The sequence below is a fragment of the Carassius auratus genome, chromosome 23 (assembly GCF_003368295.1).
Source record: "Carassius auratus strain Wakin chromosome 23, ASM336829v1, whole genome shotgun sequence".
Lineage (NCBI taxonomy): Eukaryota > Metazoa > Chordata > Actinopteri > Cypriniformes > Cyprinidae > Carassius > Carassius auratus.
In genome coordinates, this window is record NC_039265.1 from 4215643 (window position 1) to 4230239 (window position 14597).

The window sequence follows — 14597 nt, forward strand, 5'->3', positions numbered from 1 at the left end:
GCAACATTAAAAAAGTGTTAAAAGTATAGGAAAAACAATAACAGTATTTGCCCTTTTGCCCATTTTAACTTCAGGATTCAACATTTACCACACAAAGCCGTTGTTCACTGACAGGTTGTGATAAAAAAATTGTGCAAAATATGATCCACATTGTCCAATGTCCAAATATGATCCAGGAGCTCCATGTGAAAGCACGCACGTGATGGAGATTTACTTCTGATTACAGAACCGGCTTTACTGACAAGATGCGCATTAAGTATCACATGCTATCTATCGTGCAGCTCTAGTTTAATTGTATTATGTTGTTATAAGAAGAGCCACTGTTCTTATAAACCCACATTTGTGGCCAAGTTGTAATGGACATATCTATATACAATCAGTACTGATACCATACACTCCACTGCACTAGTGATTTTCATGCATTTGGCATTGAAGAATGAGGAACATAGAACAACTCTAATAACCTCTGCAAAACATTCAACTAACTTTTATTATTCCGAAGTCAGCAGTCAGTTTTTAGACCATTGCTGCGAATATTTCTTGTTGACCTCAGCAGCACTGCTTCCCCGTGTCCCTGAAGCCGTGGCGTGGTACAGCAGGATTAGTTGAATCCGTGCCTGTGTATTGTTATGGTGGAGTGCGTGCAGTTGTCTTTAGCAGCTGGAAGGAGAAGGAGAAAAAGGAGGAGGAAGAGGCCACGCTGGGTTTAACAGTGGCCACAGCTGCTATGAGTTAGGCCGGGGTCTGGGAGGAGCGTGCTTCATTCACTCTACCTCTCTGTCCTCCCCTTTACCAGTCCCCCACTTTCAAACCAAAACATTTCCCTCAGCATCCTGGATTCAAACGAGAGTGTGTCCGTTAAATCAACCGACAACACTGGAGTGGAGCCATGGGAAACTTGAACTCCAAGCACATGTATGCTTGGCATGGAGCTCATTGTTTAAGATGTCCTGGATTCCTTCAGGTTGTGTTCTGATACTAAAAGTGGAATAAAATGAGCTCCGCTACTTTTCCCTTTCACACTCAACACTACCATAGGAGAACCATTTCGGTTCTCCAAAGAACCTTTAAAGGGGACATTTGTTCTTTGTTTGAAGAACATTTGAATAAGCTGAAGAACTGTTTTCCAATATAAAGATCATTTTGTGGAATGGAGAGGTTTAGTGGATGTAAAAAAAGTCTTCATGGATCCATTGATTCCAGTAAAGAACCGTTATTTTTAATACCACCAATTTTGGTGGTATTACCGCTTGGCCAACATGGCATCAGCATCAGTATTAATTGACCACTAATATACTATGTATTACGTCTTTTATAGACATTTCTCATAGACATCTTTTAAAGTAAATATACAAAGAGTGAGTTTGTGTGTCAGGGTGCTCAAATTTAAGGAATGGCCTTAATTTTTAAGTATTTTAATGGTGGAAAAGATGTCCACACGAATAGCTTAGTTAGTTTATAAGACCCAGATTAAGCCTAGTCCAAAACCAATAGGGATTTTCAATAGCGAATCCCCTCTGAGCAGTTTCATTAAGCTTAATCTGTGCCTGGGAAAATGGCCACAAAAATCCCAATCAGCAATTAGTTGTAGATCAAAACAAGTCTTAATCTCGGTAGCCCTTAAGCACCATATTCACACTTTAAGGAGAGGGTATGTTGTAGACAGAGAAGCAGAAATTATTAGAGGTTGGATCGTGCTTCAGAACAGCTTTAATGAATTACTTGCAGACCGTAAATCTGGATCGAGTCTCCAGAGTTCTGCTTGCTCAATATTTAGATTTTTCCCTGGCTTTCTGCACCGTACAACTGTTGCTTAATACCTAGAGTTTGGTTCACGTGATCTGAGTTCACAGACTTTCTCATCAGCTTTCCAGAGTTCAAGAGACTGAGTAATGGACCACTGTGGAGAATCTGTAGGGGCCTACAGGAAATCCAGTGAGAAGATGTAGGCCAGGAATTCCAGCTTGACCTCACTGACTCATGTTTGTGGTATTGAGGAGCTCAAAATCATACTAATGATTGTTCTGCATGCAAATTACATTACATAGATGAAGTTAGTCTAAAATAATATATTTTAAGAATTAGGAATGGGTAAGTGTGGTCATCCAGCAACTGACTAGACAGAAGTGAGTTTGTCTACATCTAAAATGAAAATAAGGAACTTTTAGCTTTATGATTTCTAACAGATTGTGGCCCTTAAAATTTACTTTTATTGGTGTATCCTCTTTTAGTCCATTTAAATCTGTCATATTAGTAATTTTAAATAAAATTAAAACATTATTTGATCAAAGGTTTGTATTCAGTTTATTTTTTATCAATTTATTTTTTAAAAGAAATTTAATTTTAAAAGATACATTTAATTGCTTAGAATTGACAGTTAATACATTTTTAATATTGCTAAATATTTATGTTTCAAGTACATGCATTTTTATGAATACAATGTTTTTTTGGCTATTGCTAAAAATGTATCCCAGCGACTTAAGACTGGTTTTGTGTTCCAGGGTCACATATAACGTTTTTTTTTTTTCATTAGTGATTTATTTTATTTATAATACGATTTGTGCAATTATAGGTTACGGTTACGTGGAATTTGTTCACTTGTTGAATATCTGTCCATTTATAGATAATCAACTTTGAAATTAGAATCTTTGTTATTTATTTGTTATTAATTTATTTTTGGTGTCGGGTGAATTTCTTAAGAACGACCGTTCATTAAGACAACGCAGTAACTAGTTAATTTTGAAAATGTGTAGCTTCGTCATCAAATTTCTTTCAAAGTGAAGATAGCTAGCACTGCATCCACAGAGAGATTATGTGTAGTTTATTAACTCCACCCTCTTTTCAACTGTTCAAGCACCTCTCAAAACTTACGCACATCTGTCATAATCTGCACAGATGGAGTATGTAGTGTCTTTATTGGGAAGTTGCTCTAACTTGATAGATAATCCTCACTAATCCCTATTGTAAGGCTTATTTGCTTTGGTAGGCTTGCGAAACTGGGCCTGTTATTCTATCATGTTGTCATTTTAATAAGTGCGATGGAAATGTGTGAGGGAGGAAATACATTTCTGTTTTCACATGACAAGCTGGCCGATCAGATAAATGACTGGTCCCGGTGAGAATAGCACTCTGCGTAACACTGTTGGGCAACAGACAGCTTTTGGCAGACAGAGACCCTCTGTGACCTGTCTCCATAAGTTTAGCATACAACAGAATATGGATAAGGTGCCTGTGTCATTTAAAGGTCATCCAACGATCCATCAGTTTAACTGTCAAACCCATTTGAACATGTTAAGCTTTTTAGAAATGTTATCGATGTTGTCAAAACAGAAGTATAATGCAATAGTCTTTCAAGCAAGGTGTCTTTGATAAGCGTTGTCAGGCCAATCTGTTCTCCAAAGCTTAGCTGGTTAGGTGGTCCTGCACCCCGTATTGTGAACCATCTGTGCTGCCAGTCGCAGCCATTTCTCCGCCCACTCTTCAACACACACACACACACACACACACATAAAGTGTAACTGCTACAGTAGATAAATGATAATCAGAATGCTTAGCAAATTCAAGATCACTTTAACAAGGGTTGAAATACATGGGATATTGTACAGGGAGATGAACAATAAACAAAGGCACAGGTGACAAATAATATGATATAGCAAAAGCTGCATACATTATAATAATTATATTTAAAAAAAATCTAAATATATCTAAAATATTTAACGATTGATAATAGCATGTCATACCCCAGGTCATACATTTTCCATAAAGTATTTTATGCCAGCTATCAATTTATTTACATAGAAACCACATCAGAGTTGTACACTGTAAATATACTATATATATTACACTCTACTATACAGATTGCTATCTTAATGAAAAAAAGAAAATAAAAAAAAGTCTTGATGGGCTGCCAAGTCTACAGTTCACCTGAGCCAAGTTTGGCAGTATATGCTGGCTTTAACCGTGCCTTTGTTCTCGCCTGATGGGACAACTGTAGCATGGCTTTAACAACAGTGCATTTCACGCAATAGCGATCCATTTTTAAATCTACTTGAACACATTTTCATGTGTGGTCAGAGCGCCTTGTGTTCTAGATGATTGATAAAGAACACTCTAATGGTTTACATGGTAGTTTTTGGTCTTGGACACGCATGTCGTTTTCACTCTGAGCCGTCACTCCCTCTGCGGATTGCGTGTGACCAGTTGGTGCTGATGAAAGAGGATCTGCCACCTGTCATTTGGCATTCCAGTATTTTGCTAAGCTGGGCAAATTGGGATGGGCAAAGTATGAATTATGTAGAACATCTAGGCAATTGATATATACTTCTGTATGTGTTGAAAATAAAGGCCATATGCTACTGGCGACATGCAGTTGCTGTCTAGTATGTGCATAAAATAAAATAAACTTGGAGTCAAAAGCAGGACTGGACACTATTTTTTGCAGCCTTTTAGTAATATTGATTTATATATTTATATATATCTTGACATCTTTGTGGACTTATTTACTTAATTTAAAAAAAGTGCACATGTTGTGACTTTATGTCAGTTAAATTAAGTTAATAGTAGTTAAATTTTTCTGCAACAATAATGTAAATAATTGATATATAACAACTAGCTTTAAGTCATGGGTACCTGTTTATGGATCATTTCCATTATTTTGGATTTGAACTACTTTCTGGATTAAAATTTTGTGTTATTAAAAAAAGACAGAGGACCCAAGATAGTACCCTGAGGAACACCACATACTGTAAAAACACCAAGTATAGGCTGTTCGTTGTTATTTGTTTATGTTGGTCCAGTGTATTTTTTGTTCTTGATAGAGGTCTGTCTATGTGCATTCTTACTACCCTAAAACCCCCCAAATAGTGCTTTGATAGCGGATGCCTTTTTTAGAAATACACTATTGCAGTTATCTGCTTGCCTTGCATCTATGCAATTAAAGTTAATGTTTGGTTTAGGGTGGAGGGGATGGATAGGAGGACACTTTATCCTCCTTATTGGGTTTTTTGAGAGCCCTATTCTGGGAAGCGAGGGCAGATAGAGTAGTGTGCTTCAGTTGGAGAAAGATGGCTCTAACAGCACTAGGGCAATTAGCTCAGTGGTGATTGCACATGCACATTTCTCCCTGCTTTTGTTTAGTTTTTTTTCTTTAAAATGGACAGAATGCACATTGTATTTGTTTGCTGCAAAGGTATATTATGGAAGTTGATTTAGTATGGATCTAAAATGATGTTCAAATTAAAGTAGGAGTGGTAGGGCAGCAGTTAAATCATGGTAAGATATGTTGAGCTCTGCTGGTCATGCAGGTAATCTAGTTTCTAGTTTTAAGTCCAGACTGCAACATGTCCTGACCTTTATGCTCTCTCCCTGGAAATGTCTTTTAACTATTTACTATATATCTGTCTAAAGTACTGACTAAAAATACATAAAAATGTACCTATGTGTAGGGATGTAAAGGCTGGGACACACCAAGCTGACTTTAAAGAACTAACTGCGATGAAACCACTGTGGTTTCAAACCATCAAACCAAAAAGCTGCACTGGAACACACCGCACAGACTACAGCTGACAGGAAAACTAACAGGAACAAGTTGTTCATATCAGCAAATATTATTAATAGTATATATTCATCATTCAAAAGGAGAAACTGAAACAAAGATATACGAGATAAACGCAGATATACGAAATGTAAACAAAGCAGCACTTGCTTACCATTTTGAATATCAGTAACGTTAATAACTTTAATAATTTTATGTGGCTCATGCTGTTATGAAAACACTTGTGTATTGGAATAATTGAGAAACATCACGTAACATATAAACAGCCTTCTATCTGTACTGCCTTCATTCACATGCTTGTTTTCATCACTTTCGCATTAACATTCTCTGCACTGACTCATTCGCTAAACTGCAGACTCAATCAGAGCTCTCACTCTCGCTGACGGCCCCGATGGCCCCGATGTTGAATCAGCCAAACTGCCCCCGATGGGAGCCCGACGAGAGCCGACGAGTGGAACAGACCTAGCAAACTACCCCGACCCTCACTCGCCGTTGGCCCAATGATGGAAAACGGCCGATCATCGGCTTGGTGTGTCTCGAGCTAAACGATTAACCACGAGCTGGTTGAAAATCGTTTCAAACCAAAGAAACGATTTAAGGAACGCCACCTGCTGGCAGAGAGTGAATCTGCATCTCGTTCAGCTCGTCTGCTGTTTTAAGTAGATATTTATATGTATAGTTTCACAAAACTGAAGTCAAAACATTTTGTTTTTACTTCAAAATTTCTGAATCATACAAATCTAATATCAATTAAAAACTGCCCATGTTGCATGTGTGCAGCATCTTTGTTTGGATCATGATTAAAATGCAGTGGTTGCCTCTCATTTTAAATGGAAAGAGCACAGACAAAGCCTAATTTTGTTTATATGAAGAGATTTATTTTATTTGTTACTTATTTATTTGATTTGGGGCTTTTTTTTATTTCAATTTAGTTTTGTTATTTACATTTACATACTATTTAAATTTTGTCATTTAGCAGATGATTTTATCCAAAGCTACTTACAAATGAGGACAATAGAAACAATCAAAACCAAAAAAAAGAGCAATAATATGCAAGTGCTATATTAGTATATTATTATAGTTATATTTCAATTTCACAAAGAAATGTACAGCATTTTGTCCAAGCAATAATAAAAGGACATGGACATGAGTTGAGTGAATTGTTACATACCTATGCATTTTAATGCACTCCTTTATATGAATAGGACCCAAGCATAAGGCCCTAAACATTATTTGTGTCTTTTAATGCAGTAAATTGATGTTCAGTGTTAAATTGTATATGTTTCATATGTAAACATGCAATTTTATAACTGAAATATAATTTAACCATTAGAACAGAATCCAGAAATACAGAATTAAAACAGGAAAAGGGAATCTTTGAAGAAATAAAAGGAATTTGGGTACTTAAATAAAACAGGTTTCATAAGGCTCTACTTTTCTCATTGAATATTCATTTCACTCAGAAATACACAATATTATGAAGGTGAAATAAGTTGTGAATGTTGTTTTATATCATTTTTAAAGCTGAATATAAATCCTTTGCTTCCAGTAGCATTTTTTATAATCCTTTAATCTGAGGTCACAGAGTGTTATGGTACAGTATTCGTTAGTGCTGGTTAAGCCTAATCTTGCTGAGATTCTGCTGCTCATTATCTTTTTTTCCCACCAGAACTAAAGCCCTATAAAGTCCATCTGAGTTAAAAAAAAATTAAAATAAAAAAATCCCATCCACTGACACTATGAACAGGGCTGGTCAAGGGAGCGTAGCATCTCCAAAAGGTCGCTGTGCTTATCTGCATTTTCCCTTCCACAGAACAACATCAAACACACCGTTTTAGTCCAGGTTTATCGGAAACTGCATGGTGTCTCTGGCATGCCTTTGAAGTGAGGCCTGTGTCTGTTGGATGCTGTAGGTTTTCAAGGTGTCCTCGTCCTCCTTTTCCACATCACCTGCGGCAGATAGTTTGCAGAGAGGCTCTGCTTGACATGTTCCGCACTTAAAGTGACAATTTCAAAAATAAATCAAGATCACACAGATGAGATGTTGCTTGTGATTCAACTGACACATCATATCTGTTGAGTTTACAGGCTTGAAGAAAGATCATAGCTTTTTAAGGCTCACATATGGCACCCTTGCAAGGCATCAAAGCAAAAAACAGCTGTCAAATGAGACATCGCATCTCACAAATATTCCCAGCTGTAGAGGTAAACATCAGACTGCCGTTCATCCTTTAAAACTATCACCGGAGTGCTGTCATTTCAGGTCTGGAGATGAAGATTTTGAGTGTAATCATAGAGTTTGATGCTCGAGGTGCTCCAAACAGCCCCGAAACTTGAACCCCGATCATTATCGCTCCTAAAGAGACCGTCAGTGTTTCACCTCAGGGCTGGCCGTCTCACAAAACAGCTGAATGTGCTTAGATATCTTCTAATGACAGACTCCTCACAATGTGCTGCTACTTAATCCAGTATTTAAGTGTCACCGGGACATCTTAGGAATTTAAAGCATCTGGAAAATAGAGACTGGAGGTGGAAATAGAGGGAAAGTGTTGAAACTATTGTGTTTTGTGGATAAAGGTTCAAAGGCTAGTATTGTGTATCAAAGCTATTGTTTATGGCACTGAAGAATTGTATGGTATAATAAGATTCTTTTTTTACATTTACATTTAAATGGTTTTGTTCTATTGTTTTGTTTTGCTGTTTTTTTATTTTGCTTTCCTGTTTGTTTTCTTTTTTGTGTTACTTTGTTGTATTGTGTTTTGCTTTTGTTTGTTTTTATTGTTTTTTACTATTTGCTTTGTTTCTCTGCTGTTTTTTTTTTTTTTTTTTGCTTTATTTGGTTTGCTTGGCTTTAATTTATTTGTTATTTTTTTGCTTAGTGTTTTGTTGTTGTTTTGTATTGCATTTTCTTTTTTGTGTTACTTTGTTGTATTGTGTTTTGTTTTTATTTGTTTTTATTGGTTTACTTTTTGCTTTGTTTCTTTGCTGTTTTTTTATTTTGTTTTGCTTAGCTTTATTTAGTTTTTTTGTTTTGTTTTTTTGCTTAGTGTTTTGTTGTTGTTGTTTTTGTATTGCATTGAATCTTTTTTTTTTTTTTTTTTTATCTGCGTCTGATGTAATATCAATAGAAAATAATTTTCTACACAAGACTTTTGAAATGCATCCAGTAGTACAGTTGCATTAGACATTAAACAGTGTTAAACAGTTTGATTGGGCCACATGTCTTTCCATACAATTCACAAAACATCTGAGTGGATCAGCAGTGAATCCTTTTCTGAAGAAACATTGCAGAATGTCTTCCCAAAGTCAGCTGTTTCATTCCATAGGTCTCCACAGCTGAGCAGACAGCCTCACAAAGATGAGGAACCCGTGACTGTGTGTTTTATTCTGATATCTGATAACAGTTACACAACACACATTTTATCTGCTAGGAACCTGACCGGTTCCTTTGTGGCTCAACAAGTTTATCAATTGTTGTTTCTGATTGGAAAGGTTGCAGCTGTCTTTTTTAAGCATACATGTTCAGTGATGTGAGGATGGCCTTATCATTTTCTCAGGGTTTATCAGGTCCTGTGCGACAAGATGTGTTCTTATCTCAAAGTCACCTTCCATCTTGGAGCATTTGCTTTTTAAGGACCCTGACACACCAGGACCAGACAAAAACAGATATCCTTGTGAATCTTTAACTATGTTTTCATAGCAGCTGGTGTCACAGACAACGTGTGCAAACACAATATATTCAGATTAAAGCCTTTATTCACGAAGCAGGTGTTCAAAATGCCAAAATGCAAACAAAAATTATTTTTGCATTTTAGTTTTCATAAATAGTCTGTATTGACTGCTGAGTGTTATGCTCGAGTAGGTCAATGTAGTACATGTTTTTGTCTTGCTCTTTTAGAAGAAATACATTTGCATAAAGAATTAATAATTCATTATGACCTAGTTATGACCTGAATCAGATTAGTGATGGTATTTCTCATGTTTTCCTCGCAGTTGGGATGAAAGCAGCTCCATCAGCAGCGGTTTGAGTGACGGATCAGACAACCTCAGCTCAGAGGAGTTCAACGCAGGCTCCTCCCTCAACTCCCTGCCAACAACTCCCATTGGCTCCCGACGAAACTCCGCCATTGTGGTAATTTACTTTAATTGAATAGAAATATTGCTCTCACAGTCTGTGTTTAAGGTTTATTGCATCAGTTGGCCAATTTGTGACATGCAATGCTGGATCGGTCTAGCCTGAACACACAGTACTTAGTGCTAATGGGATGAATGTGTTACAAACCACTAACCGCTTTAGAGTGAGAGAGCGCGCACTGACTCAGTCAATACCCATCTGAAATCTATCACCACAGCCAACACAGTTTATCCCACCCAAAGACAGTGATGTGACTCTTCCCTGGCCAAGAAGTCTTCTGGGAGTCTCTGGTTTCAGTCTCAAAGTTGAACTCCCATGTAGTGTTATGGGTTCAGTCCTCTGTGTGTGAATGTGTTTGTGTTGGTTAGCATTTGTTGAAGACCACACCGCTTTCTGGTTTCTTTTCAGCCGTTCTGGCTACCTAAAATCACAGTTTCTTGGCATTGTGAGAAACATTTACCACATTATTACGGTACAAATGAGCCACAGAGTGTCTGTATTTATTTCGAATGTCATGATGTTAGTTCGATCCGGCACACAAAGTTCACACAAAAAAGAAAGCAGTTATTCACGCTTATGTTGAGTCTAACATGGTAATATAAAATTAACATAATTAGTTACAAATGAAAAAATAAATGTATGAGGTACAGTGCAGATAAAGTTCAACATCCTTCAGATGATGAAATATGGAAATTATAATGAGGAATACAGTTCTGAAGGGTTGGTAAATTTCTTTATTATTATTTTTTTTATGCTTACCAAGGCTGCGTTTACAATACAAATTTTGTGGAATGTCTTTACAGTTTATTAACCATTTTTAATGTAATATATTTTCAAACGTAATTTATTCCCGTGATCAAAGCTGAATTTTCAGCATCATTCCTCCAGTCTTCAGTGTCACATGATCCTTCAGAAATCAGTATAATATGCTGATCTGATGCTCAAGAAACATTGATTTATTATTATTATTAATGTTGAACACAGTTAAGATGCTTGAAAAAAAAGATCAGTTTCCTAAAAAATGATTTAATGAATGAAAACTTCAAAATAACACAATTTGATTCATTAGAATTTGATGCTTTTGATAAATGTACACCAAACAAAAAGCAGAAAACACTTCATTCAAAGTTTAAGAATTTGAGCGTTCCCAGTGCAATCCCAGGAATCTTCTCTAGAAGTAATTCAAGAGGACTGTGTCCCTGTATATCCTTCGAAACCTAAAGGAACCTCTCATGAAGTCATCTGCTTCATGAGGTTACAGAGGTTATCTCCTCCATCAAGCAGATCCTAGTGTTCTTCTAAACCCCCACAGACTCTCATACCAGCCTGGCCTCCTCCTCAGCTGGCTTTATTGTACTCTTCAGGTATCCCCGGCTTCTTTCTTGATCTGACCCACGCGGCTGCCTTAGCCAGAAGAAGGAAATGACATGTCAATATCACCGTTATACAAACATCAAAGTTCAGACAGGTTTAATTGGTCACACATGTGAGCTTGCCGTATCCCACAGCTCCCAGTATAAGGGAGCAGACATTCCTCAAATGACATCAACCTTTCACGAAGGGTTATTTACATTTAATAAAGCAGGTATGCCCCTCCACAGAGCTTCTCCTTCAGCCGGACATGGTCCGTTAGACCTGGCAGCACTGTCAGTCTCCTCTTACTTTAAAGAGGACTTTACTTTAGTCGTCTTCGGTTTCATTTATTACACACAGACTTTACTCTCACGAGGTAACACTGGAACCTTAAATGTTGTACGGTTTGATGTACATAAAACAAATCTATATATGTATACACAGAGAGAGAGAGAGAGAGAGAGAGATAGCACACATTAATGAATATATCATCTTCAGCCTATGGCAATAGAAAGCAGGCAGAAGCTAGTTTTGTGTCTTTTAGTTAAACCCAGTGATATATAGAGCCAGAACTAAGCAGACGGTTCTGCTCTGATGTTCTGTGGTGATTTATCTCAGCGTGTGTTACTTCTGTTCATCTCCGCTGCTCGTGTTGGAATGTGACCACAACGCAAGACCCTGAAACAAAACTTCCATGTTTGGTGTCTGTGTCGAGATAAATCAGTTGCTTCTTTTTTTTTTGTGTTTCTCATCGTATGTTGATTTTTATGGAAGCCTGTTTCCACCACAGAATAAAAAAGGTGAGTGTGGCATTTTGTCATGTTTTTTTATCAATCATTTATTTTTGGTTGAAACAGGCTTCCATAGGTTTTAGTGTGCTATATTGTATTTTTCTTTTTAGACAAAAATCTTTTTTTATCAATGTCGTTTTGTTTTTAATATTAATTTTATATAATTTATGGAATAGCAGAGTTTCCAAATAGGGAAGAATGAATCTGTCTAGTACATTTACACAGAAGTTCTGTAAGTTCTTTTCTCAAAGTTTTACAGTGAAATAGTCCCAGAACGTTTATTTGAACACAAACTCTTCCCACAGCTGCGCACCGATGCTGAGAAGCGCTCGCTGGTTGAAAGTGGTCTTTCCTGGTACAGCGAGGAGGGGAAGGCTCAGTGCCGGAATGAGGGAGGATATGACACGGGGAGCCTTAAGACGGAGTCATCCAGCAAATGGAAAAAAAGCCGATCTCAGGATGACACGGGAGTCAAGAGTGAGCTGAGGAAACCGCAGACGCTCGGCCACCCACCCAGCGGACTGAAGAAGAGCCGGAACCCTCCTGTAGGCGTGACCTCCCCCATCACACACACCTCACAGAGCATGCTCAAAGTGCCAGGAGGTGAGTGATCCCACACACACACACACACACACACATACACCCCAAAACATGCTACACGTCGTTCATCTCCCATGATTCCTCACATTCCAGTCTCCAAATCCTGCCAACACAGGCATGAAATATGAAAAATTAACAAATATGACTCAAATGTATACTGTTTCAAAGGTAGCTTTTATTGCTCAAAGGTTTTACATTCATAGCTCTGAAGAATAAACTGAGTTCTCAATTATTTTTATTTTTATTTAAAATGATAGTTCACCAAAAATAGTAATAATAATAATAATAAAATAAAATTGCTGTTTATTTAAGATGTAGGTCACTTTTTTTCTTCAGTTGAACATTCAATATTGACACTGTGGTTGTTAGTGATTTGTAAAGTGCAAGTCAATGGTTACAGTCACTGTTAACACAAAATTAATACCTGTGACTGCTGACAATATATTGAGATCTTATGAAGCGAAATGATTGGTCTGTGCAAGAAACATCTACCTGTAATCCATAGCCTGTATATATATATATATATATATATATATATATATATATATATATATATATATATATATATATATATATATATATATATATATATATATGTATTCAGATGCTGGTAAAGAAAAAAAAAAGAAATTGTAAAGATGTTGTAAAAAATAAGATTTGTGTTAATATTGCACTATAAGCATTTTTCTTTAAAAAAAAATCATATAGCCTATGTAATTATATATATATATATATATATATATATATATATATATATATATATATATATATATATATATATATATATATATATTATGTTTTAAAAAAGATTTGTGTTAATATTGGTCTATATATAAGCATTTTTCTTACATAACTATATATTTCGTTAACTATAAATAATATATATATATATATATAAATAATATATAATATATAAATATTAAATTTCAATATAGGATATGTATTATGTTTTACATTAAGTTTTAATGTTTTCGGCGATATATAATTATTAAATATATTTTTAAATATGATATACAGGTATTACTAATTTCAGCAGATATCTTGTGTTTTACATTAAGCTTTTAATTTACATTTAGCATTTAGCTAAATTTTAAAACACAGTTAAATGTAATCTGTAAAAACATATACATTTTGTCATTGATCTTATGTTTCAGTGTTTTATATTTAAATAATAGATTGAAATTTGAATCTTTGAATCAGCAGTAACAATACAAGTATATATCATCGCGTTGGCAAGAACTGTAATATCAAATTTAAAATAGTAAACAAATAATACTTTAGTTCACATGGGGATCTGTCACTTTAGATTTTTGATTTATAGCTCAATCTGTGTCATTGTTGATATTTCTTATGAAACTGTAGGTCTTCTCTTTGGAAAAAAACTCTAAGCATGAGGCTTAAGCAAACGTCTCAATTTGCTCTCCATTTAACCTGATTGAGGTCTAGACAAAACAATTAAGGCATTAAAGAGATCTCTTTGGCGATTCTTTGTTTCTATTGGGTTTTAATGTTATCATCTGAGAGTATTAGGTGACCTTTGAGTCAACAAACCGTGAAGTGATTACAGAGTCCAGTATCAATGGCTTTGACCTCATCTAGAAACAAAGCCACTCTTCTAATCGGCTTCATCTTTGAAAGCAGTCCTCTGTCTCAATGGAAAACTCAACTGATGGCAGTTAGTGCTGGGTCATTACGTCCAATGCAGAGCTCCAACAAAGCCTGATTCTGCTGCTGGCATGGGTAGAATAGCTGCTAGAGAAAGACGCCCTGTTCGAGTGGAGGATTGGCATCAGATCTCGCCAGCTGTTGTCCTCCACCGGGCGGTGGGTGGGGGGGTTGGGTATGATGATAGCTCTTAAAAACCCCAAATCACCCAACACCTATCCCTCTTCCTGTGAATGCATCACCCCAGCTGATGTTTTTAGACCTAGTCGCTTTCGCGCTTAATGAACGTAGAGCTCTTCAAATCGAAAGAGCTCCAGGAAACCAGTTGATTCTTTTCTTGTGCATTAAATGCCACCTCGCGGGGGTCCGTTTATCATTTCCAACAAAGCGAGAGACGCGGTAGGGAACACAGCGTTTATGCAGCTGGACCTGAAAGAAACCATCTGCACGCTGTTCTGTACGTGTTGGAAAATAAACCCATCTATCCGAAAAGAAACAC

General features: G+C 36.4%; 1 protein-coding gene across 7 annotated transcripts in view; it reads left to right on the forward strand.

Annotated features, from left to right (window-relative positions):
* The window catches only part of nav1a (neuron navigator 1a), a 130190-nt gene that overhangs the window by 87819 nt on the left and 27774 nt on the right, over nucleotides 1-14597 (forward strand). For all 7 annotated transcript variants that reach the window (XM_026199298.1, XM_026199300.1, XM_026199301.1 and 4 more), the window contains 2 exons: nucleotides 9548-9686; nucleotides 12139-12436. In XM_026199298.1, the coding sequence (XP_026055083.1) occupies nucleotides 9548-9686; nucleotides 12139-12436 (437 nt within the window). The remainder of the gene's footprint in view (nucleotides 1-9547; nucleotides 9687-12138; nucleotides 12437-14597) is intronic.